Source organism: Prinia subflava, chromosome 24 (assembly GCF_021018805.1).
Source record: "Prinia subflava isolate CZ2003 ecotype Zambia chromosome 24, Cam_Psub_1.2, whole genome shotgun sequence".
Taxonomy (NCBI): Eukaryota; Metazoa; Chordata; class Aves; order Passeriformes; family Cisticolidae; genus Prinia; species Prinia subflava.
This window is the reverse complement of record NC_086270.1, coordinates 123,144-146,806: the sequence shown is the minus strand read 5'-3', so window position 1 is coordinate 146,806 and position 23,663 is coordinate 123,144. Positions and strand designations below refer to the sequence as shown.

The window sequence follows — 23,663 nt, the reverse complement described above, 5'->3', positions numbered from 1 at the left end:
GGCATGGAGGAGGGCAGAAGGTTTCTAGAGTTTCCAGTTTTCTTTTTTAACTTGTTGGACCTTAAATTCACCTTGCTCCTGGATTATTGCCTGTAAATTCTGTCCAGGGATTTTAGTAGCTGATTTTATTGGGGCTGGGAGTAGAAGAGGAGCCTGCCTGGAACCAGGAATAAGCAGGTTTAGTATACCATGTGATTTTTGTTATTACTGTTTCTTCACACAGGAGCAATGTGTCCAGGCTGAGTGGCAAATCTGGCCTTTTAAAAACAAAATAGTGAATGTTCTCATTATGTTGGTGCCTTTGTGAGCTGTAAATAGTGTTAGCTGAGCTGTTGGCTGGACAGAATTACTCCCAGGCCCTCAGGCTGGTCCTGAGGTCCAGTCCCAGTTCGAACATTTGGATATTGTCACTGCTGACATCAATCACCACTTTATCTGCTTGGTTCTCGGTTGCCTTGGAAAAGAGCCCTGGCTCTGATTGCTGAAGGTGTCTTTTGTCTCCTGAAACAAACAAGGAACCAGACACGAGGTGGCTTTTTTTACTGGTTGGACCCATCCAGCTCTGTGGAATGAGTGGATAACCATGACTTGCTTAGGGAGAACATGGCTCTTCAACCTAGCCTGGATTTGTCTCGTTTTGTGATGCAGAGATTTTAAGATTTCAGAAGTATTTACTGTCTGGGTCATGATAAATTTATATTCCCTGGCACAGGAAGAATAACATTTATAGGAGTTGCTAAATTTCATGTAGAGATCTGTTCAGCCTGAGGGTGCTCAGGCTGTGGAGGTTCTGAGCTGAGCTTTGCAGATGCAGGCTGTGCCATGGATCCTGGTGCCTATTAGAGCTAGTCTTAAGGTTGTGTAAGGCAGAGCTTTCTACATTGGTGTAACTCAGCTATGCAATTTTATTACCATAGAATCACAGAATCCTTCAGGTTGGAAAAGCCTGCCAAGATCTTCAAGTCCAGCCGTTCCTCCAGCTCTGCCAAGGCCACAACTAACCCTTGTCCTCAAGTACCACATCCACATGGCTTTTAAATAAATCCCTGCGGGAATGGGCACTCTACCACTGCCCTGGGCAGCCTGTGCCAGGGACTGACAACCCTTTGATGAAGAATTTTTCCCAGTATCCAATCTAAACCTTCTCTGACACAACTTGACACTGTTTCCTCCTGTCCTGACCTGTTCCTTGTGAGCAGAGCCCGATCCCCACGTGGCTGCACCCTCCTGTCAGGGAAGCTGGAGAGAGCGAGAAGGTCCTCCCGAGCCTCCTTTTCTCCAGGCTCCCTCAGCCGCTCCTGGCGCTCCAGATCCTTCCCCAGATCTGTTTGCCGTCTCTGGACACGCTCCGGCCCCTCCATGTCCGAGCCCCGGAATGCCCGGGGAGCCGCGGCCGCAGAGCTGCGCTGTGGCCGGCAGAGGGCGCGCGGGCCCGGCGCAGGGGAAGGGGCTCCCGGGGAGGGGCTGGACACGGGGAGCGCTCCCACTGCCAGAGGGCAGGGATGGATGGGGTGTTGGGAAGGGATTGTTCCCTGTGAGCGTGGGGAGCCCTGGCACAGGCTGCCTAGAGAAGCTGTGGCTGCCCCATCCCTGCAAGTGTTCAAGGCCAGGTTGAACAGGGCTTGGAGCGTCTTGGTCTTGTGGACCTTGGCAGGGAGTGGAATGAGATGAGTTTGAAGGTCCTTTTCAACTCAAACCAGTCTAGAATTTTGTGAATTGCTTTTCTGTAGATTTCCTCCCGCCCTTCCCTTCTCGTTTTTTTTGGGGGGGACGGGGTGGGGCGGGTAAAAGAGATAAACCATGATGGTGCAGCCATGCAGTGGCTGTGGACATTGGCTTTCATAGGCAGTGCAGTGCAGTCTGATTGGGCACCACGTCAGGCTTAGTGCCAGCATAACAACACTGGCCTAATTGGTATAACACAGCCTCCCACTGCACTTGAAAGGTAGAATTTAATAGTGTTCTGCACTCCATGAAAAAATCCCCTATAAAAACATGTCCTGGTTCTTGTGCTCTCTTCCCCTGCAGTCTGAAGTAGCTCTGTGTACTGTTTGCTTTGTGTGCTTTCCTTTTCCTTCCCCAGCCCCACTGCACTAAGGGACTTGTTTCCAAGGTGAGGTGAGCAGCAAGTCATGGCTTGGCAAGGAAAATCACTCCTGGAAGCTCTATGGTGATCTGGGCTGGCTGTAGCTCTACTCTTAGAGAGCAGATCCCCTCGCCCCAGGAAGGCAGTTAGGCAGGGATCTGGGGCTGAACCCTGATCTTTGAGATGACTGTAACCAGCCTTTGTTATGTTTTTTTGTTGAAATTCAACCAAAATTATGAAAATCTGCCCTCCCCCCCTCCAGCTCTTTGGTCTTAACATTAAATCTTGGAAACTAAAGTGGTGATTAGGAAAGTAAACAGGGTCCCTTCCTGCAGGGAAGGCAGGAGTTTGTTCTGCCCGAGCATTGTAGGTTGCAGGGGTTAAATTACATTTTGTTTTGGGAGAGGAAAAGAAAATCTCTCCAAGTAATTAATTTAAGATGTTGAGGCTAATGAAGGGTCTTTCAAGGCTGGGACTCCTGGAGGGGGATGATGGGAATCTCCTGCTGAATCAATGACATTAGGGCTGTAGGAGTGATTCCACAATTATTAGGCTGAAATTATGTCAAACATGAAGTTAATCCTGTTATCTCTCAGATACTGAGCAAACTGAGTGCTCTGGATAACTGTAATGAGATTATGTGAGTCAGTTTGGCACTCTTGCCCTGTTCAGGGCTTTTTCTTAAGTTCCTTTTCAGGATAAAGAATTGATCAGGCTGATTTCTGTGCCTTCTTCCTGGATGGCTCTTGGTGCCTGTGGCTGCCACCAGTTTGTTTTCCCAAGTTCTCTTGGTACTGGCAGAAAACAGGAGCATCTGGGATTGGGATTTCAGGATAAGCCTATGGGGGCAGGTGGAATGCTCTCATTTTGTTTTCAGCTCCTTTGGGCCTCCATAATTCTCTCCCCAGTTCCAAAGGGGAAGAAGGGGATTTTACACAGCACAACCTCAGCACTGCTTTATTCACATTAGCAGCAATTTTTTACTCATCACGTTTCCATCTTTGGCCTTGCTGCTGTTCAGAGATACCTTGGTGGTTGAGCAAGAGTCAATATTTGGAGTTGAGTCCCTGTCTTGCTGATGGCTCTTGTCTGGGTGTGACCTGAGGTCTGGCCATGCCACTGTTCAGGGTGACCCATGGTAGATCTGTGAAATATGATTTGGGCAGATGCACTTCCTAAAGCGTTATCTCGTTCCTTAAATAGAGAATAAAGCTTGTATCAACATGAATCACAGAGTTGATAAACTGGAATGGTTCCTCTTGGAGTTGTCTTCTTGGGCAAATATTTATCCACATTGTTTCCAAAGGCATATTTGTGCAATAGAAGGAGGTCAGACCTGTAATTACCTGTTAGAGTTACTCTGGCAGAAATGGCTTGTAAAAACACAGTATGATTGAAAGGAAGCTTTTAAACCTTCTCTCTGTGTGTGAACCTAAGGCTGTGGTGTAAAATTTCAAATTTTATGAGAGTTTTCAGTTGCAAGGGTACAAAAAGTATTTTCCTTGCTGAATTTAAGTGCTCCAAGTGAAACTGATCCACCCTTTCTTTTAATTTCTGAACTGTGGCAGAGAATTTGGATTTCTCTTCCAACTGTATCTGCAGGAGATGATCAGAAGCTGAGGTTGTAGCTCAGATGCTAGACTTGCCTTGCATTTTAATCAGGAGCTCCTCGCCTAGTCAATAATTAAAACAGAGCAGGTGTGGTGGGGAAATTGGGTGCTCCCCAAAAACCAAACCAAGGTGCTTTTGTAAGTGTCCCTGAGCAGAGCCATTCGAGGGAGGGGTGGTAGGATGCCCTACTGCTTGGCTTGTGCAGTAATTTGGAAAAAATGTAACTTCAGACTGGAGAGCTGCAGGTGTTGAAGGATAATTTGGATTATTGGTGTGGTGTGGCTGCTGCAGCCCACTGGGTTGGCAGAGCAAAGGTGTTTCTGCTGCAGTTTCAGCTTTGGATATGAAGAGTAAATGCATTTACTGAGATTTTTGTGGAACATTTAAAAGAGGAAATAACTTTTACAGAGAAATCTTGCTGCCTTTCTTTCCAGTTACTGTGTGGGCAGAGAGGCTTGCAGCTGAAGTTTGACATCTTGAAGGATTAGAGGTAGGAAGAGAAATTTGAGATCATGAGTCTGTGGACCTTGACCTACCTATACACTGAAGACTAACTTAGACTTAAATATAGAGTCCTACCTTTTAGGGTTAATTGCAATTTAATCTGAATGTAGAAGTTTCATATTTACTGATACTCTTGCTGTTAGCTTATGGTTTCCAGTGTTGTGCTTAACAGAATTTGTCCCATTGGTTTTGTAAGTGGCATAGATGTACTTTGCTGGAGCACTTGTTTTTGTTGGATAACGTCTGCACAAAGCTGTAAAGTCTTATGAGTTTAGGTTTGTCCTGTAAGGTTGACTGTGATGGATGTGACTGTGCAGCAGATACTCGCTTGGGAAGAGCACTGTGTGCTGTGTTGGGCCAGCCCTAAAAGCTCATGCTGGGTAGTGCTTTGGAAGGAGAGGAATATATTTTGATTTTCTTCATGCCTGTATTTTGAAGTGGGGAGCCTCAGGTGATGTCAGTTTATACATTTTTCTCTGAATGTCTTGAGTTTTTGCTGCAGGAAAGGGTAAAACAAGAGTTAAGCTAAATGCCATTCCTGTTTCTTCTCTAAACAATGCAATGATTAATGTAATTTTCTTCTCTGTTTTTGCTTAATGCGTTCCTAATAATGTAGCTGGAAGTGGCAGATGGTTATCCTGCCTCTTAATGCTTCCCTGTTGGGAATACACTGATGCTTTGCTAATGCCTGATGCTCTGCTGGAATGTGTCCTATATGTGTGCTTCCTTTGGCTTCTGACCAGACTTTCTTTTAATGCTGCTTCAAGGTGCTCCAAAAAGCTGTTCATCAGCTTTGGAGTCTCCCTTGCCTCGAGATGGCAAAGCCATGAATCACCATAGTGATCAAATTAAGGTTAGTCAAGTTAGCCAAGTTAACTGAATCTTTAATTTTGTCAAGATGACATTCCTCAGCATTCCCTCACTAGTAAACAAGAAAATACTTGGCCTGTGTTGTAATTGTAGGGAGTGGTGAGGAGGCATGGATGTTGAGACTTTTCCAGTACTGGCTAAAACTTGCTTCAATGGAAGTTGTATTTCCCCTGGAAAACAAGGCTGGGGGTATTTTTGCCTTAAGCTCCTCTAGGCCCAAAGCCCAGTTTAATTTACAATTTTTTAAGCCCATTCCCCATGACAATGAAGTGATTCCTTGTGTTCCAGCCACCTGCTGTGACCGCAGGGCTTTCCAGGAGCATGGCCTCACCTTCCCAGAGGTGGGGCTGGAAGTGCTGTCAGTCAGCTCCTTGGCACAGCAATCTCTTCCTCCAGCTGTGCTCCATGGTGGTCAACATCTGGACTGCTGTGGGACACGGCATGCTCACCTTCCCTGATGCCAGCACATGGGTGGTGGTACCAAGTCCCTGACATGCTGAACTTGCTGCCCTTCACTGAGGTGGAGCACCATGCTGACTAACTGGTGGAGACACAGGGACTGAAATGCTCTGGGAAATAGGAGTTTCCCTCTTGGAAATGTCACAGGAAGCATGAAGGAAGTCATGTGGTGTAGGAGCAGTTAGCTCCCATTTGTCTCATCTGAACCATCAAAGTCTGCAGGACCCAAACAATGTGATGCCAGCTGCCTTATAAATAACCCAGTTTCCACTTCCACACCGGCTTTTCATTCCATATGATGAGAAAGGAAGAGCGTCACATTGTGTTCATTTGTTGGGAGTGACTCCCTGGCGTCTGCTGCCTGTACCCCCTGCTCTGCCGCCCTCGTTAAATGGCTCTGCATGCTCAGTGTCGCAGCACAGCCCAGAAAGGTTCATCTCTCTAGGCAGCCAGAGCTGTTATGTGTACATACAAGATTTTTTTCGTTTTCTTGTTCTTCCAAAGCTGAAAACAAAAACTGTGGTGAAACCAAGCTGATTAGAGGGCTGGAGCACCTCTCCTGTGAGGAAAGGCTGAAGGAACTGAGGTTGTTCAGCCTGGAAGAGAGAAGCTCTGGGGTGACCTAATTGTGGCCTTTCAATACCTGAAGGGAGCCTGCAGGAAAGGTTGAGACAGACCATTTACAAGGGCCTGGAGTGACAGGACAAGGGGGGAAATGGCTTCAAACTCGCAGAGAATAGGGTTAGATGGGATATTGGGGAGAAATTCTTCCGTGTGAGAGTGAAGAGGGAGTGGAATGCATTTGCTAGAGAAGCTGTGGCTGCTTCTCCCTGGAAGTGTTCCCGGTCAGGTTAGATGGGGCTTGGAGTAAGCTGATATGGTGGAAGGTGTCCTTGCCGTTGGCAGGGGGTGAAATGAGATAGACTTTCAGGTCCCTTACAACCCAAGCCATTCCATGATTCAGTGAAACACATCCAGAGTTTTGGAGCTGCCACTTTTTCTTCTCCCTACCCGCCCTCCTGGCGAGGTGGTCCCTGTGTGAGGATTTCAGTGGATGCATCTCCCTCAGTGAAAGAGCCCTAAAGGCCCTGTAGCTCCTGCTGAGTCTCTGGTGGTGAGCTCTGAAGGAAAACTCCCAGTATCGCTGGTTTTAAATAGCTCCATCAGCAGGGATGGGAAAATGCCAGAGTCCTTTTTAATGTTCCTGTAGCTGAATCATGGAAGACAAATGTCTGAGTCATCACTGGTGAATGTAGCATTTCATGTCGGTGTGAACCAAAATGTGAACAGCACTGGCTTTATTAGAGGAGCTAATATTGGGCTCATTACAGCTTTCATTAGATTTTAAAGTGAAACAATCCAGAAGAGTTCCTTTTACAATGTATACAAACAGATTATTAACATGGAAGTGCCAGGGGTTTAATGGGATGCTGGGCTGAATGGAGAGGAAATGAAACTTCAGTAGGCCATGTACCCCGTGTTTGAGTATTTACTACCTTTTTTATTTCAGCCATCTGCCTCTCCTTAAGTCACATAAAATCTTCATGCAACTGGCGTTTCTTCATTACTGTATTTTAAAATGAAATGCTGAAGGACAATCAGCTGGTTCCGATTTTGCTCTCCTTTAGGAAGCTCTTTGCTATTCAAAGTTTTTCATCTTAAAAAAGTCATCACCTGTCCCTGAGGAGTAAAACAGTTGCTCTGGTTTCTTCTGGTTGCTGTGCAGCAAAGTCAGATGGTCTTTCTCATTATTATGGGAATTTTTGCCATTTATTACTCTTCCTTGCTTAAAATGTGAGTTTTCCTTTGGATGTCCTGGATATCCAGTGAGACAAGGGCAGGTTGCTTTGTTCTGTATTTTTGCCCAGTGATGAAACAAAGCCCTCTGAAAGCAGAGGGTTTCTTAGGAGCTGCTCTCATGCTCTGACCTCAGGCTGCAGTTGAGGCAGGAGTATTTTTTGGCTTTCTGTTTGCTGGGACAGAATTTTCACCTTTCCTTTCAGAGGTGGAACTGAAGGATGGACTGATGGATTTTTCTGACCATGAGTTCCCTTAAAAATAATGATGCTGATGTTACTTTTGGATTTGTGCTGCTTTGTGCACGTTGTCAGCTGTTTTCTGGTGGAGTCTTGCTTTCTCCTCCAAAAGAGGAGAGAATTGTGGCTGGTACTCCTGAATGATGCTTAAGTCCAGAGCTAGCTGCAATTTGTAACACAGATTTGTATTTTTTTGCTCCTTGAGCACCACAGCCCTGACTTACAGGAGGAAATATTAATGCTTCTGGTACAACCATTGCCAAATCTTGTTATTCTCTCTGTGATGGTCTTTGAGGCCTGATGAAGGATACAGAAATGTAAAGGACTTTATTTCACAGCCTGGAGGGTTCCTGTGCAGCACCAGAGCTTGAGTAATTGTTGTGCATCTCTTGGACTGCAGCTGCTGTAAATTTAAATCTGTTTATTTAAATATTTTTAATTGAAATTTAAGGTAATGTTGCATGTTTTACTAATGTAGAAATAAAGGGTCAGGGATATGATTGTGCTGCTGTGCTTTAACAATTTACTGTGTGTTGTCTGTTCTGCAGCAGAGCTTTGTGCTCTTTGAATTCACAGCAAATGGCTTATAAAAGACAGTGACTTGAATTCTTTAGAAGCCAGGCAGGTCTAGAGGCAGTGTTCTGTAGTATTCCCCAATGCAGGGATATTTTTTTCAGACCTCATTCCAAGCTGGGCAGCTGATTTACAGACTTGAGGAAATCTTCCTGCCTTTATCTCTGACCTTTATGTGTCTCTGCCAGATGGCAGCAAATATAAATGGCTTTTAAAATGGCTTTTTCTTTGCTTCAAAGCAAAAAATCTTCAATGAGTGGAGCATTCCTGGGAATCGGGATGTTCACTGGCCACAGTGAGAGCCCAAGCATGGAGATGTCGATGGTGGGAGTTGGAGAAGAGCAACACTTGCAGGAATGTCCATGTGCCCTGCTCAAGGGAGGATGGTGGTATTTCCTGGCCGCCTCCATGGCTCTGCTCATCCCCTGCTCCTCCACCTGCTTCTGCTGTCTGTGGGATGAGGGTTATGTGCCTGGCACCAGGGATGGAAAACAAGCACAATGAAGGTGGAGAGGGTGTGCAAGTGTTCTCCCTCCTATGTTTCTACAGCTCTGCTTTGGATGAGGAGTGCATTTGCAAGTTGCCCAATGGCACGTTTAGTATGTTGGTGGGGGAACCAAGAGCACCAAGGTCTTTGTGGTGTGTTTATGGCTCAGGTGACATGTTAAAGAATTTCAGAACTACCTCTTGCCCCGTTTTGGGGTATGTTTTTGTAGCACTGCATCCCCCTATCCATGGGGCTGGGAACAGCAATCCCAAAGCATTTACTCTGGGCAATGTGCAGCATTGATTGTTCCCAGATGCACCAGCCAAAATTGGCAATCTTGGGTCTGCTTGTTTCCCAGAATAGAAGATTTTCCTATTGGGATTGCTGCCTGAGTAGTATTCAGTCATACTGAAGTCTTCCTCTTGCTGGCCCAGCAAGGACAGGGACACCAAGCACTGCAACAGATCCTGTTGTTTAAAACTTCTGCTACACTGGGGAAAACCAACCTAGATGTGTCACATGGGGTCAGGTCCCTGATTTTAATCAGGAATCTTTTAATAATAGTCTTTTTATGCTGCAGAAAATTCCTGTGTATTCTTGAAAATTGCTTTTCCTTTTTCCCTGAACTAAGATTAAGCTTCTGGATGCTTAAAGATTTTCCTATTCCTCTGTTGTAGGGTGTACAGGGCAAATGAACTGTAGGTTCACAGAAGTCCTAACCCAGATTTTAATGATAAATTAAGTAATCCAAATAGACATATTTAAACTGTGGAGATCTTTTATTGTGAGGCAGATGGCTGAGGGGGATGTTGGTTACCTTAACCATCAAGCTGTGACCCATAAATAGAAACTAAACTTTTACTTTCCTTGTTAAATTTAAATTTTCCATTGTTAAATTTAAATGACACAAGAAGACACGCTTCCTGGTAACTTTAGTGGAGAGGGAAATTGCATGAAATTGCATTTTTATTATATATTTGTCTAGATGCATATCAGGTCAGGCTGTCTTTGAAATTCCTTTTGCTCGAGGATAATGCAGCTCCCACAGCACTTAGGGAACGGCTGTCTCATCCCTGACTGCCTTACTTTGTGTTTAGCTGGCACAGGTAGACTGTAAATTCCTTAATCCCATTTTGAGAGGTGAAACCCCTGGGTGTGTTGCCGTGCACGGATTCTCCAAGCCCATCCCAGAGAAAAACTCTGGTCTTTCTCCTCACTGCCAGCTTTTCTCTCTTCTTGCTAAACTGGATGTGAGGAAGGAGCGAGGGGTGTTGGTAATTTGGATTGTGCAGCTAAGTGGCTGGATCGTGGTTGGCTGTCTCCTCCCCTTCCTGAGCTTCGGCCCTAGCCAGCTCGGCTCTGGAATGACAGGCATTCCTGCATGAAGGGAGCTGGCACGGACACCTATTTATGAGAATCAAGTGTCCAGCCATGGGGGATAGGGAGAGCGGGACCTGTGCTGGACCATCGGACGCCAGAGCTGTGGCCTGAGAGTGAGAGTCGCCTCACTCGCCAGGCTCTTTCTTCATCCGAAGCGTGGATTTATAATTTTAAAGGGTTGAAGTGCTCTCAGCATAGACGTTTCCTCTTTTCCCCTCCCACCTCTTCCCGGAGAGCTTCTCTGAACGGGATCTCATGGGGCAGCCGCACTTTTCGAGACCGGTAAATCCAGGTGCTTTTGGTGAGTAATGGAGGGCAGGGGAGACAGGGAACTTTGGGGCTGCAGCAAGGCAGCATTGCAGGTGAAACGGAGGAGTTGGGAGGAGTGGAATGTGGAACTTGTGTAACCTGCGCCCAGCTGCGGAGAGAAACCAGAGAAATAACTCCATTTCCTTCCTTTCTCTTACTTACTTCACATGTAATCACTGTTCTCTGATCTTCAGACAGGCTCCAAGCTGCTGTTTTAAGGGACAGCCTCTGGCTGGCATGGATTCAGGGATACTACCTTTGCAAAACACTTGGACAATGGGAAAGTTCACTTGTGTAGGGCAGGAGTCAGCTCCGAGAGTGAGCCTGGACCAAAGCCACCTAGAATTGCCTCCTTGTGATTGATGTCACCCAGTTTTTGGGGCAGCTATAGCAGCTTTGGGGGGAGAAGAGCTTGGCAGTAATCTCCCCACTTGTTTTCCCTCTCCACTGTGAGGTATCTCAGTAACAGGCTGGAGAAAACACAACTGTGTTAAGCTCTAGGAGCAGCCCCACTTCCCCAGCACCGTGTGGGGGTCAGTGTTACTCCACGTCTGTCATGGATGCTGTTCCCGGCGCTGGGACTGGGAAGGCGCTGGCTATGAGGAGACTTTCCACATCCCGCTAATGCCCTTCTCTCATTCCCACTTGCTGTTAGCTGGCTGGGCTCAGTTGTTCACCCTCATCTGTAACGCGGAATTTTCTAATTTTAGAGAAGAAATTGACTTTGGCAGACAAAGAGCATCCTCAAGATACAGACTATTATTTTCATTATTTTTCACTTCTATATTTTTGACCCTCAAGCATTTCTAGGGCTCAGATGAAACCAGTGTTTCTCCTCCCCAAGACCACCACCAGTTCACTCCAGCTAGTCTTGTTCAAGAGTTGCTAAAAGTGGTGATAGAGAGAGTGGAAGGGAGAAGTAAAACTTCAGTTATCTTGGTACTGTGGAGATTACCAGCATCTTCTGCTTGGATTTATTCAGTGTTAGAAGCTGACCTGGTCAGTCCAGGGCTCTTTCTCTCATCAAAATCCAAGAACAGTGGTAGTTTCCAGGGGAGTGGGCTTGATGTAATGATATTGTGTGTGGAGACTTGGGCCAGCAGACCTGGTATTTCCTCAGCTGCTCATTTGCTCTCTGAAGTCTTTTTTCGTGGCACAGCTCTCATAGTTCCTGCTGATTAAATCTGGAACTTGAAGAGATGAGATGGTTCTTGCATTAACTGTGGCAGGATGCTGTTAAGGAGAGTCTTGTGAAGATTATGGTGATTAGAAACATACAAAACACAGGGAAGCCAAGGACTGGGACTATTTGAGGCCGTTTTGTGACCACAGCCTTTTATTCCTTTAAGGTCAGGATTCATGTCTTCTTTGGACGATTCAGGAAAATACACACCAAGTTTTTAAAGCTGTTTTAGGGAAGCTTAGAAATATTTACCCAAAGTGCTTTTTGGATACTTTTAACAGCGTTTCCCTCAAAGAGTGTTCACTTTTTGAGTTGTTGCTGTTTACTTGGAAGCTTCTTGGTCTGCTCTGCTGGACACAGCAGGGTGGGAAAGGAGGGAGTTGTGTTACTCTCCAGCCTGTGCAACCACGCTGTGGTGGCAACAAGAAGGCTTGTGGCAGTGCCTTGGTGCTGGCTCTGGGCTATGGTAGTCCCACTGGAGCCATAGGTACTGGTGTATACTGGTGTATTCCAGGTACCTGAGGTGTGTCATGAGCAGCCACATTCCCTGCAAAACTTCCCAATGCACCTTTTGGGCTTGCTCAATGGCAGAACTTCAGGGAGGTGTGTTCCTTAGGGAAGGAAATAAAGGTGATTAAGCAGAGTTGCTGCCATGGCACTGAAGTACCTCCTTTGCCCAAAGACAGAAATGCCCAGCAATCTCCTTATGAAGAGAAACTCCTGGGATTTGTGGAAATCCCGTAGTAACTCCTACAAGAAGAGATGGATCAGGTTCTGGGTGAACTCTGGTTTGTGGATGGAAGGAATCTGGCCCAAGCTCACGTTTTAGACACTGTGCAAGTCCGTTTACACATCAAAATAGGTATGTTTCCTCATGAGGATGTCTCCTTATGAAGGTAGAATTTACCAGGTCTTACATCTCAGAAAAGGATTGAGGCAAAGAGCCCACGGTAGCGCAGGGAGGGTGATACCTGGCTTCTCTTAGAATTGGACTGCTTCACCAGCCTTTGGATGTCTGTGGAAATGTTTGCGGGAGAAAAGCAGCTTGTTCTTAATCTTTTCCTAGCGACTCCATTCTGCAGTCCTGTCCTGGGGCTCACTGATCCTACATCCTTAAAGGATTGTGCCATTTTTCCTTATAAACACTAAAAATCAATAGTTTTTCTACCAGGTATATTCAAGATACTGCAAACTGTCATCCTCTGAGATGCAATCCTTTGATTTCTCCACAGCCTTTAGCCTTGCTTTGTTGTGATCTGAGACTTGGATCTGAAGTGATTTTAGCTTAAAAACAAAATTTCTCCATAGCCAGGATGATTTTTGAGGATGTGTGGCCTGAGTTAAAACAGTTTTAAAACTCAACAGGATTAATTTTGGAATGCCCTGCACTAGATTCAGGTTGGGTTTAATTCTTTAACACTGTGCATCAGAGGTACCTCTATTCCACATAACTGCTGCAGGTATCTTCCACATGAGAAACGATCCTTAATGGAAGGAATGCTTTTTAGTTATTCCTGTTGGTCCCTGAAGTTCCTGTTGTGTCTGTTTCCAGGCTGGCAGTGCTTGGCTTTGCAAAAGGGTATTTTGGGGCTTGACCCCTGAAGATGCCTCTTCTTGCTCACATGATGGATTTTCCTCCCAGCCCATGGCGTGATCATTAAACCATGACATTTATAGGTGGGATTCCTAAGGGCCAGCTGAGAGCTGCTTGCTGGGGTGTCCTCTGTGTGTGGCCATGGTGTGACTATCTGTGGGGTTTTTAAATGACCTCATGGATACTGGCTGTGCCAGTTTGACCACTGAGAGCAGTGGTGGAAGTGAAAGCTTCACTCTGTTCAATGGGAATGGCAGCCCCAAGCCTAACAGGACCTTTGGGAACAGGTGACACATCACTGCAGCCTCTTGATGAGGATGTGACAGACAACTGTGGGTCTCTAGCTCCTTCTACTGAAATGGTTTCTCTGTTTTGGAAATAAAATACATTACTGGGGTCACTCAACACCACAAGATGCAGTGGAAAAAGAACTTTTTTCTACATGAAATTTAACTGCAAGACTTGAGCAAAAACATGTCTGCAGGGGAGGGTTGAAAGGACCAGCTGGCCAGGCAGACCAATAGGGAATTGCATATTCCGACCTGCTTGGCACTGCTGGAGCTTCCTGCCTTCTTGTGTGTTCAGGCTGTGCCAATTTTGTGACGTTTCTCTAGGTTATTTCAGTGTAAACATTTTAGGTTAACACAAATCTACTGTTTTAAACAGCTCAAATTCACCTGCTTGTTTGGATAGGATGAGATCAGAACAGCTTAAGTGTTTGGGAGAGTGGATCTGAAATGGCAGGAGGCTCTGACTGGAAAGCAGCTGGGGCATCACGCTGTCCCTGGACGAGCTGGATTTTGAGCTCCAAGTGTTCTAGGCCATCTCTCCCAGGAGCATCAAGCAATGTGCTGAAGTCGCAGCACATAATTTTTCCTCAACCAGGGCTCTGTTGGAACATTAAGCACAGCATCCAGCTGTCCGGTTGGGCTCTGTGGGGCTCTCCCAGCTCTAGGGTGACTTTTCCAAAGTATGGACTACTACTTCCAGAAGGGTTAAACAAGGCCCTGCTTTGGTGTGGGGTCACTTTAGGGACCTGCCAGCTGGGAATCTCTTGACCTTCTCATGAAAGACTCTGCTGGCTTCACCCAGGGCTGTGTGACCTCATTTAAACTTTTCCATGTATTTAAAATGGGTTTTCCAGCCTGGCACCATGGTGAGGGTCAGGCTGGTCTCTTGGACACAGCCTTGCTGCTGGGCCAGGTCAGGTGAAGGCATCAGATTCCTGATGCTTCCCACCCTTCCCTTGAAGTCTGGTTCCTCTTTCTTTGCCTGATTTCGCCTAGTTCTCCTAGCACTGCGGTTCCTTCCTGGTTTCCTAGTGCATGACTCGGATAAGGAAGGGTTTCCCCCTTGCATTGCAAAGCAGCTTAAGGACCCTTCTGTACTTTGTAGAGCAGAGCAGGAGGTGGCACAGACTCAGCAAAGTGTATTCTCTGCCTTCACAGGGAAGAAACGTCCTCTTTGCACCATTTAATGGAGATTTGAGCTGGAAATGGGCTGTGAATGGAAAGGAAGGTCCATTTTGGAGGGAGTGTGAGCACTAATGTGAACAATCACTGAACAAAAAGGTTATTTGAAGGCGGATCTGTAAACCTCACCTCCAGCTGCTGATCCACCCGCTTGTTAGTCCTCAGTGTCACAATCGCTTCACAACAGACTGCTTTAAATATCTGTGTCGCTGTGGTAATTGGGGATGGGAAAAGGAAGAGTGCTGTGGAAGGGTAGGACGGGCTCTTCTGTCATCTGCACAACAGGACAGAACAAATCCCAGTGGGGATCAGCAAAGGAATTGCTTCTCTGGCTTCAGCGTGAGCTGTGGGCTGGAATAGTCTCGAAACATTTTGTAACGTAACGTCTCAAGTTTTATTCTACACAGAGCAAAAGGGTAGTGGAAATTATTTGGACAGTTTTGTGTTCTAGTGTGCCTGTCTCCCCCTCTTGCCTGGCTTTCCCTGGGCGCATAGAACAGATTATAAACCAACAAAACCAAGCATTTTTGTGTTGGACAACACCTGACTCTCAGCAGGAGCCTACGAGCAGTTGTAACAAGGCCGAGGGAGCAGTGAGGCAGAGAAGCAGGACCAAGTGATTTGCTCTTGATGTGGAGGTCTTGTGAAACCTCCTATGTTCACCTGCGTGGTTGCAGTTCTGGCAGTGAAACTCCACCCTAGAAAGGTATTTGCTTTGACAGCTGGACCTGGGCTGCAGGAGCTGCTGGAAGAGGCTCTGCCAGGAGTAGTCACATGTGGGTTCTCCCCACCCTCTCTGCTCTTGGCTGCTCCTCCTTTGGAGGTGCTGTGTATTTCCTGCAGTTTTGGCTCATCCCTTCATGTCCTCCTCCCTGGCTGCTCAGAGGGGACTGAGGCAGGGGAATGCTTGTTCCCCTTCTAATGGGAAATGGAGACATTCCAGGGTGCTGAGGGCTCTTCATTAATCCCTGGACCTGATGGTTGAGTTTTCTTTTAATAACTTACTTAGTGCAGCACTCTGACATCTTGGGTGATAGGCAGCACATAAGTGACATTCCTTAGAGCAGCTCAGGGAAGAGGTAGATATGAGGCAAGCTTGGTACTGCTGCCTTCAGCACTGTTCTCCTTGGAAAGGTGAGGGAAATGCCATTGACACTTGGGCTTCAAATTCTGTCTACAGCCTGTGCTTGGCAAGCGCTCGTGCCTGCCTAGTGAAGTTTGGTAATGCTCTGTTGAGCACAGTGAATACTGCTTGTTAAAATTGCATGTACAACTTCAAGGCTAATGCTCTGGTCTCTGAAGAAAGTGCCTCTAAACATGCAGACAATTCCTCTTGGGTTTCTGGGAGCTTGAAATGCCTTTCTGCATGTCCCCCCCCACCTTCCATCTACCCTCCCTCCATCCATTCCTGAAAAAAATCACAAATCAGTGCTGCCATGGTATCTGTTATTTTCCACCCAATTTCTCTCCTGTTATGAAGTCAGGGTTGTTTTTGGGTTTTGGTTTTTTGGGTTTTTTTTTAATTTAAAAGCATCTCAGATGCTGAATTGGTCTTGATTTTTCAAACAAATGTTAGCTGACATCACCTTTTGACTGGTTCAGAATGAGGGACTTTCTGTTATGGGGCTGATTTAGACAAAAGTACAGCCAACAAGTAAACAGTGGCTCAAATACTCTCCCATTTCCCTCTGTTGTTCTTCTCTTCCCTGTGTGTCAGTGATCTTCCGGTTGTGCTCAGGCTGGAAAATTGGGGTTTGTCTGTCCTGCAGTGACACAATGGTAGCCTGTCCCTAGCCCTGTGGCCTGAGGCTGTTCTGGAGCTCATGGCTGTGGCTACCTATGCTTCACTTTCTGGGATCTGAGATCTCATACTGGGAAGCACTGCAGAGTTTCAGGTAGAGATACATCAATGCATTTTTTTGTGTTTGGTTTTTTTTCCTCTCTGTCCTGAACATGCTTTTCTCTATGCTGACAGGAATCTGCTTTTTCACATCAGGGCCTGTATCCTCAGTGGAGGTTTGTAGGATACAGAAGATACATTATTAGCTCTTTGTCCTATGCGTGAAGTTGCTTTCCCCTAAAATTCTTTGCCCAATCTCAGTCTCAGGAGATGGGATTCTTGGCTGAACTTTCCTGTCACCTATGGGGCATTGCCTGTTCTGCAGGCATGTTACACAGGCTTGTCTGAAGTTGACTGAAAGGTCTGTTGTGCTCAAAAGCTTCACAAAGTCTGACTTGGAGGCTCCAAAAGATACCTGAGTGCAGTTTGTATCAGGACACTCCAGCCTGCTGGGTGGGGTTGGGGAATGTCTCTCTTCTCCATAGGATTTTTTCCATAGAGCTCTGCAGTGCTCCTGTCTCTAGTCCTGAAGCTGAGGGATTCTGGCTCTGGAAATCCTGCCATGGAGTGGGCACCAGCTGGCTTCACTTAGCTCATGCACACTGATTGATTTTTTTTGCAGGCAGTGCTAGATTCTGCTCATTTTAAGTGTTTCTGTGTGTTTCATCAAATACCCCAAAACAGCAACATCAGGCAAGGCAGGATCGACAGTCCCCAGATTAGTGTTTTGTGCTCTGATTCTGCTTCAGAAGTGGGGAGGGTTTTGAGTTGGGGATGGTTTTTTGTTTTTTTTGTTTTTTTTTTTTTTTTTTTTTTTTTTTGGTTTTTTCACATGTCCCTTCCCGCCTCCGTGTCCTTCTTGTGCTGTTCTCCAGAGACTCCTGTGCAGTAGGTGGAGCACAGGCCTGTATTGTGTTGCTTTCCTGTGGAGTTGTTGCTCTTGGCCAGCTTTGCTGCCCTTATTTATAGAAGGAATATCAGGGGAAAATCTAGCACATCCAGCTGCTGGAATGAATCTGGTGATTTTGGGGTGTGGAGAGTTGTGAACGTCAGCTCAGTGGGCTGGAAGGTGTTTACATTCATTTACTTGTGTCCGGCACCAGTTGTGTCCAAATGAAGATGAGAAAATGTAGGGAAGTGGTTTGTGTTCAAAGCTGTAACACTGCAAAATTAAATTAATATGTTGGTGAGGGAGCTGGGAGGACTCAGCCCGGAGAAAAGGAGGCTCAGGGGGGACCTTCTCGCTCTCTCCAACTCCCTGACAGGCAAGTGCAGCCAGATGGGAGTCAGGCTCTGCCCCGAAGAACAAGGAACAGAACAGGAGGAAACAACCTCAAGTTGTGCCAGGGGAGGTTCAGGTTGGACATCAGCAGGAAGTTATTCATTTAAAGAATTGTCAGTCCCTGGCACAGTCTGTCCAGGGCAGTAGTGGAGTCCCCATCCCTGGAGGTCTCCAAGGAACGACTGGACGTGGCACTCAGTGCTCTGGGCTGGTGACAAGGTAGGGATTGGTCACAGATTGGATTCAACAATCTTGGAGGTCTTTTCCAACCTTAACAATTCTGGGATTCTGTAATCTTTGTGTCATCAGGAAGGCCCTTACCAGCTTCCCTTTGCCCTATTTACCTTGAGAAGTCCACTTGTGTCTCCCCAAGCTGATGTGAGAGAGCCACAGACAGAGTCTTGTTCCCTTCTTTGCACGAATGTGTGCCGCCATTCCCAGTGTGGGGTGCATTGGGTGGGAGATGGGAGCTGTTACCTGCAGCACAGAAAAATTTTTTATTCTTTTCCTTCTTTTCTGTGTAGCTGAAGAGGTGGATCACGCCCCAGGTGATGCCAGCATGGGGGTAGATGTTTTGGAATCAGGTGACACCACACCTCCTACAAAGAGGAAAAGCAAGTTCTCAAGCTTTGGCAAGATTTTCAAACCCTGGAAGTGGAGGAAAAAGAAAAGCAGTGACAAATTCAAAGAGACTTCAGAAGGTAAAGTAACAGGGGCTGGGTGAGTGTCCCTTCCTCCATCCATCTGAGAAGGGCTTGCTGTCACAAACCTGGGTGCTGACACATGAGAAAACCAAAATGGGACTTTGGCAATCGGCTAGCACCTGCAATCTCTCCAGAAACACCTTGCCATGGAGCTGTAGTTTCAGACAGATTAACTCCTTTCTTCCAAGGAAGCTCCAAGCTTCCAACTCCTTTCTTCCAAGCAGCTGTGGTGGGGGGGATGGTTTGCTCCATTTCACAGTGCAGTGTGAAATGCAAGTATGAACATGCAGTTCCTCCTCTCTCCTCTTAATCCATGCAAAACCAGTGAAATTTGAAGCCCTTTTATTTTCTCTAGAGAATCTCTTAAAAAAAATCTTCTTGAACTTCAAGCTTGCCCTTTTTTCTGAGTGCTTTTTTTCAATTTAATATCAGTTTTAGAACGAAAGATTTCTATGCGAAAGCCAAGAGAGGAGCTGGTAAAAAGAGGGGTTCTGTTGGAAGAGCCTGAGCAGGGTGAGTCTGCAAATGAACTTCTGTCTGTGTCTCTGTAGCTGATCTTCCTCTGGCCAAATCTCACCCTTGGGAGACAAATTTAAGAGCTTTCTGCTGAAGTGATTCCTGTCTGCCTTACCCTTTTCAATGCTCTCTCTTGTCTGTTTTCCCACCTGTGAGGAAGGCAGCCTGCTCAGGGCGGAAGATGGTGCTGAGGAAGTGCAATGCCTGTCTGGGACACCTTCCTGCAGGGCGGGATGGCTGTGCTGTGGTCACTTCCCATCCTGTCCCTCTCTGTGTTCTACTCCAGATACCCGTGCTGTCCTGCCAGCCTCTGCTGTCACACTGTCGCTCGCCATCTCCCGCTGTTCCACTTGGGAGAGGTGCGGCCCCTGGGGCTCAGGTTGGGAGAAGAATCAGAAATGAATGAATTCTGAGCTGCTTGGGTAGGGACATATCTTCCAAGAGATGCTTCATGGTATGGTGTTATGGTCACCACTAGGCTTATTAAAGTTTGCACTACTATCTAAGAAGTCATCCCATTTTCTTTCATCTTTGATGTCTCCAAGTTGAGCTCATGCTGCCAAAATAAGCTGTCAGATCACCATCCAGTCACCCAGCTGGGATTTGTGTGATGTAGGTCCAAGGAAGGGAGCAGGAAGCTGTGGGGAGATAGCAGTCCCCATCTCCTGCACGTGGGAGTGTGGCCTTTCGCCTAGAGCAATGTGTAATTGCATCTCAAGACACACTACAGAGACAGTGTTGGCCAAGTGCAAGTTTCATTCTAAGACAGTGGAAAACTGGAGGTGAAAACATGGTTTTCAGACCAAACCACTGAAAGCAAAACAGAGAGAAAGTCTTGAGGCAACTGTGCTGTAGTGATGCCGTAAATGGACACCTACCCAAGGGTGTCAGTGCCTCACTGCAGAGTTCACCAGGTACACAAGGGTGGGAGGTCACAGGATGAAACTGGAAGAGAGATCAAAGACTTTGGGTACCGAACTTTCAGCTACAGAGGGCAGAGGAGGCAAAGATCTTCCAGGCTGTACAGGTGTAACAGAAGCCTGGCTAAGGTGGAATTATTTTCTTCTTTGAGACATCTGCTCTGGTTTTAGAAACAGAAGATGGGTGTAATCCAGACAAAGTGCAAACCCCCAGCATGAGGGAGCAGTCAGTGTTGGCAGGAGGGGTAGATTAGAGGCGCATTATCTAAATCCCTCTGGGAGTTTAAGACACTTGGTGGGCAGTCATAAGATGTGAGAGTGGATTACTGTATTTGTTTGCAGTTTTAAAACCTGCTTGTATGAGGTCAGTTAATTTTCTCAGGTGAGTTCTTAGTAGGAAAGATGCTGGAAACCCTTTGAGATGAGGAAGAGAGGAGTAGAGTAAATGAGGTGTAAGTGGAGGAGAGGCCAGGAGAGGCAGCCTTGCTGTTCTTGGGTGGGAGGTCAGCAGGCTGTGGGCTCCTGGATGTGGGTTCTGGGCTCAGAGTAAGGAAAGAACATGGCATTGGATTCTCTTGACCTTGAAGAAGGGCACTGGAGCTGAAATTGAGGGTGAGATGGTGTGAGAGGCCATCAGGAGCTGCAGCTCCCTACTAGAGAAGGGCAGGCAAGGTTGAGTGGTGAGAGGAGCTGGATCATAGTTCCTGTCTGCCTTGCTGAAAACTTTGGATAGTTGCTGCCATAAAAATATCTGTCTCATCCTTTGAGTTTCATCCCTAGCTGGGGAGGAAACTCCCTCTTGTTGCAGTATGTGCCTGCTGCATTTCAGAGAAGGGCAGTGAGCGAGCGAGGCAGTGCTGTCTGCCAGCTTCTCACAGCAAGCAAGGCTGTTTCTCGTGGAAAAGAAATCCTGGGAAGCTTCTGAAAAACACCAGATTAGGGAAGGAGAGAGGTACTTTGGAGAGAGAGGAAAGGTGAGGAGGGCAGTGGAATAAATAATCAAAAATCAGAGCACCAGAGTGTGCTGGGCTCTAGCACCTGGAGGGCCTGGATACTACACACTCCAATTCTTTCAGAGATGGCAGACTGAACTGAAGAAGATTTTTAATCAAATGGGTGATGTATTTATTCAAGATTTCTTGAGTTGAAAATCAGTCCAAATGGGCAATTTCCCCTTAGAGGTGGGTGCTGAGTCTTTTTTTGAGAGTAATACTGTCAAAAATTTATCTTGTCAGGGCAATTATAGAGAATGGTGGAGTATTTCCTCATGGGGATTAGGAGTTTCAGGACTCTCAAAAGCATGGGTTGGATGGGTTTTTTTCCAAAAAGAGGTCTTGCTTCTAACATTGGGAACCTCCATGCTAGAAATTGTAAAAGCAGAAATAGCCAAAGTGATCTACATCAAATTCTAGAGCTGTCATTACATCTGATTAAAACCAAGGTAAAGTGAGGAAACCTGCCTTGCTGATGTTTTGGGTTGAACAGTGATTTTTGGGCCAAATTCAGGGTAGAAACAAGGAAAACAGAGGTGCTTTCACTGATCTCGGGACTTTATGAAAGTCTACTATTGCATGTGCAGTAGATGACTGGGCTCATGTTGGAATCTGCATTGCAGCAGGAAATTGGTGACTGCTCGGTGATGGAGGGTGGATACAAAAGCTGCTGGAGATTTATGACTTCAGCTACAACCTCCTTGTGCTGCAGCATAGCACTGGGCACACTAATCTGTAACACAGGAGGAAGGGCAGGACAAGCAGAAGAAAAACCCTTGATGGCATACAGTGCTGTGTGATTTAGTCATTGATAATGAAATCGAGGGCTCTCAGCTCCAGCTGGTTGGGTTGCTGTGCTGTCCTGTGCAGAAGGTGACTGAAGACCAGCTGTTTCAGAAGCCAGAAAGAAGGTGGTGTGGCTCCATGGTGGTTGGATCAGCTCAGCCACCTCTCCCCTCCCCTGCCTTCTGAGTGTTTTCTCTTTGCTTCTCTCTCCTCCCATCCCCTTGCAGATGGTGAAGAGCCAGAGAAGCTGAACCCACCTGCACTGAAGAATGGCCACACCGTCCCCGTTGGGGGCCCTGGGGTCTATAACCTGCCCAGCCAGGAGGAAGAGGCCACAAAGCCATCCAGCCTTAGGAAGCCCGTTCCAGTGGAGGAACCAAAGAAGAGGCAGGGTAAGAATCCAGATGTGTGCAAAATCAGGGCTTCACATTCTCCTGCAACCAGTTTTGAATTCTCATCTGATCCTTCCTACCCTCAGTAGGCCCTCCGGTGCCTTAAACTGAGCTGCCTCCCTTTGCAGGCTCCTCCAGCAGCCACCCTGGGCCTGAACTGGAACCGCCTCAGGAGCCACATGTTCCCAGACAACCTCTGCTTCCTCCAAAAAGACCACCCTCCACTTCCCAGGAGGCAAATGAAGTGCAGGCAAAGGAACCAACACCTGCCCCCTTCAGCACAGTGCCCACAGCAGCAAAGACAGTCAATTCCACAGCTGCCCCTTCCCCAGCTCCCAGGACTCTGCTCCCTGCTCCTGCCAGTGCCAACACTACTGCTCCCACTAGTACAACCAGCACGCTTGCCAAACAGCCTCCCGTCCCTCCTCCCAAGCCCATCAACAGAAATAGCAACTCACTAATAGGTAAGTGCCTCCATAAGCTGGTTTTTGTACCCTGAGATGTTCTGGAGCCACTGCTCCAAGACTCTTTTCCCTTCATAAGGGAAGATTTTTAGTTGCATCAGAATGTCTGACCATCTTTTCTGAACACTGTCCAGTTTGGACTAAAATCTGCCAGTGTTTGGCCAGGACACACACGTTCTGGGAACAGTGTAATTACTGGAGTCTTCTGCCATGAGCTATCCAGTGTGTTCCCAACAGCTACCTGCAGGAAGGAATCCCTGCCTGCCTGTTCTCTGGCCACTTAAGAGAGTGTCTGAATGTTGATGCTTCACTGGGGGCTGGTATTCAGCTGGGATTGGGGAATGGTGGATGAAGTTTTCCTTTGTGAGGGTGTGGTTAGTGACAATTCCTTCTTTCAGCTACTCTTGGGGGGAAAAAAAAAAACCAACAACAACAAAAAAAAAAAACACCCCAAAAAAACCAACACCACCAAAAATATCCACATCATACCAAACAATGCCTGTCGTGGCTTTCACTGCCAGTCCATGTGGTTTCCACCTAGAGCAGAGACCAGGAGCTGGCAGGGATAATTCAGACTTACCTGGTTATACTCAGGCACCTCCTCTAAGGTCTGTGGCTGGGCTATTGACATATGAGTCTTGTCCCTATGTCTTGTCCTGTGGATATATTAGCTCAACTGAAATTTGAACTGAAACTTCCTATTCAGAGAATTAAATGCTTTTATCTGTAACTTTTCAAAGCAGAATATTTGGTGAGAGTTTCATAAAGTTCATTTAGTCTCTGTTCTCTGTGGGAGTTCTGGGGATCTTAAAGATGCAATATTGAGAGTTGAGATGACTTCCATGCAGCGATGGCCTGGTGGCATTTCAGGCAATTTTTTCACAGACACCTCCTAAACTTTGGACAGGGTTAGCAGAGGTTAGCAGAGATCAGGAGGGAGGCTCCTGGGAAGATCAATCTGACAGGTCTGCACTGTTTATCACAGAAACTGGAGGTGTGTTACACAGGTGTGGTTTGAGAGGCGGTGCTGGATGTGCAAGTTGCCATCTGAATAGCCTGGGCCACTGCTTCAGTGTGGACAGATGGCTCTGCTCTGCTTGGGGCTCATCTTTCTCTGGCAAGTTCTGGAATGACCTTGGTATGATATTAACAACCCCCGTGTGCCAGACCAGCTTGACCATGCTTGAGCACTCCATGAAATAC

General features: G+C 46.7%; 1 protein-coding gene across 11 annotated transcripts in view; it reads left to right on the top strand.

The window, feature by feature from the left end:
• PHACTR4 (phosphatase and actin regulator 4) overlaps window positions 1-23,663 on the top strand; it is a 62,131-nt gene that overhangs the window by 29,333 nt on the left and 9,135 nt on the right. For 8 of the 11 annotated variants that reach the window (XM_063419017.1, XM_063419020.1, XM_063419014.1 and 5 more), the window contains 4 exons: window positions 18,211-18,387; window positions 18,823-18,903; window positions 21,832-21,996; window positions 22,125-22,460. In XM_063419017.1, the coding sequence (XP_063275087.1) occupies window positions 18,211-18,387; window positions 18,823-18,903; window positions 21,832-21,996; window positions 22,125-22,460 (759 nt within the window). Of the gene's footprint in view, window positions 1-10,020; window positions 10,308-17,669; window positions 17,906-18,210; window positions 18,388-18,822; window positions 18,904-21,831; window positions 21,997-22,124; window positions 22,461-23,663 lie in introns of those variants that run through there. The other 3 variants (XM_063419015.1, XM_063419023.1, XM_063419019.1) reach the window with 3 other exon arrangements.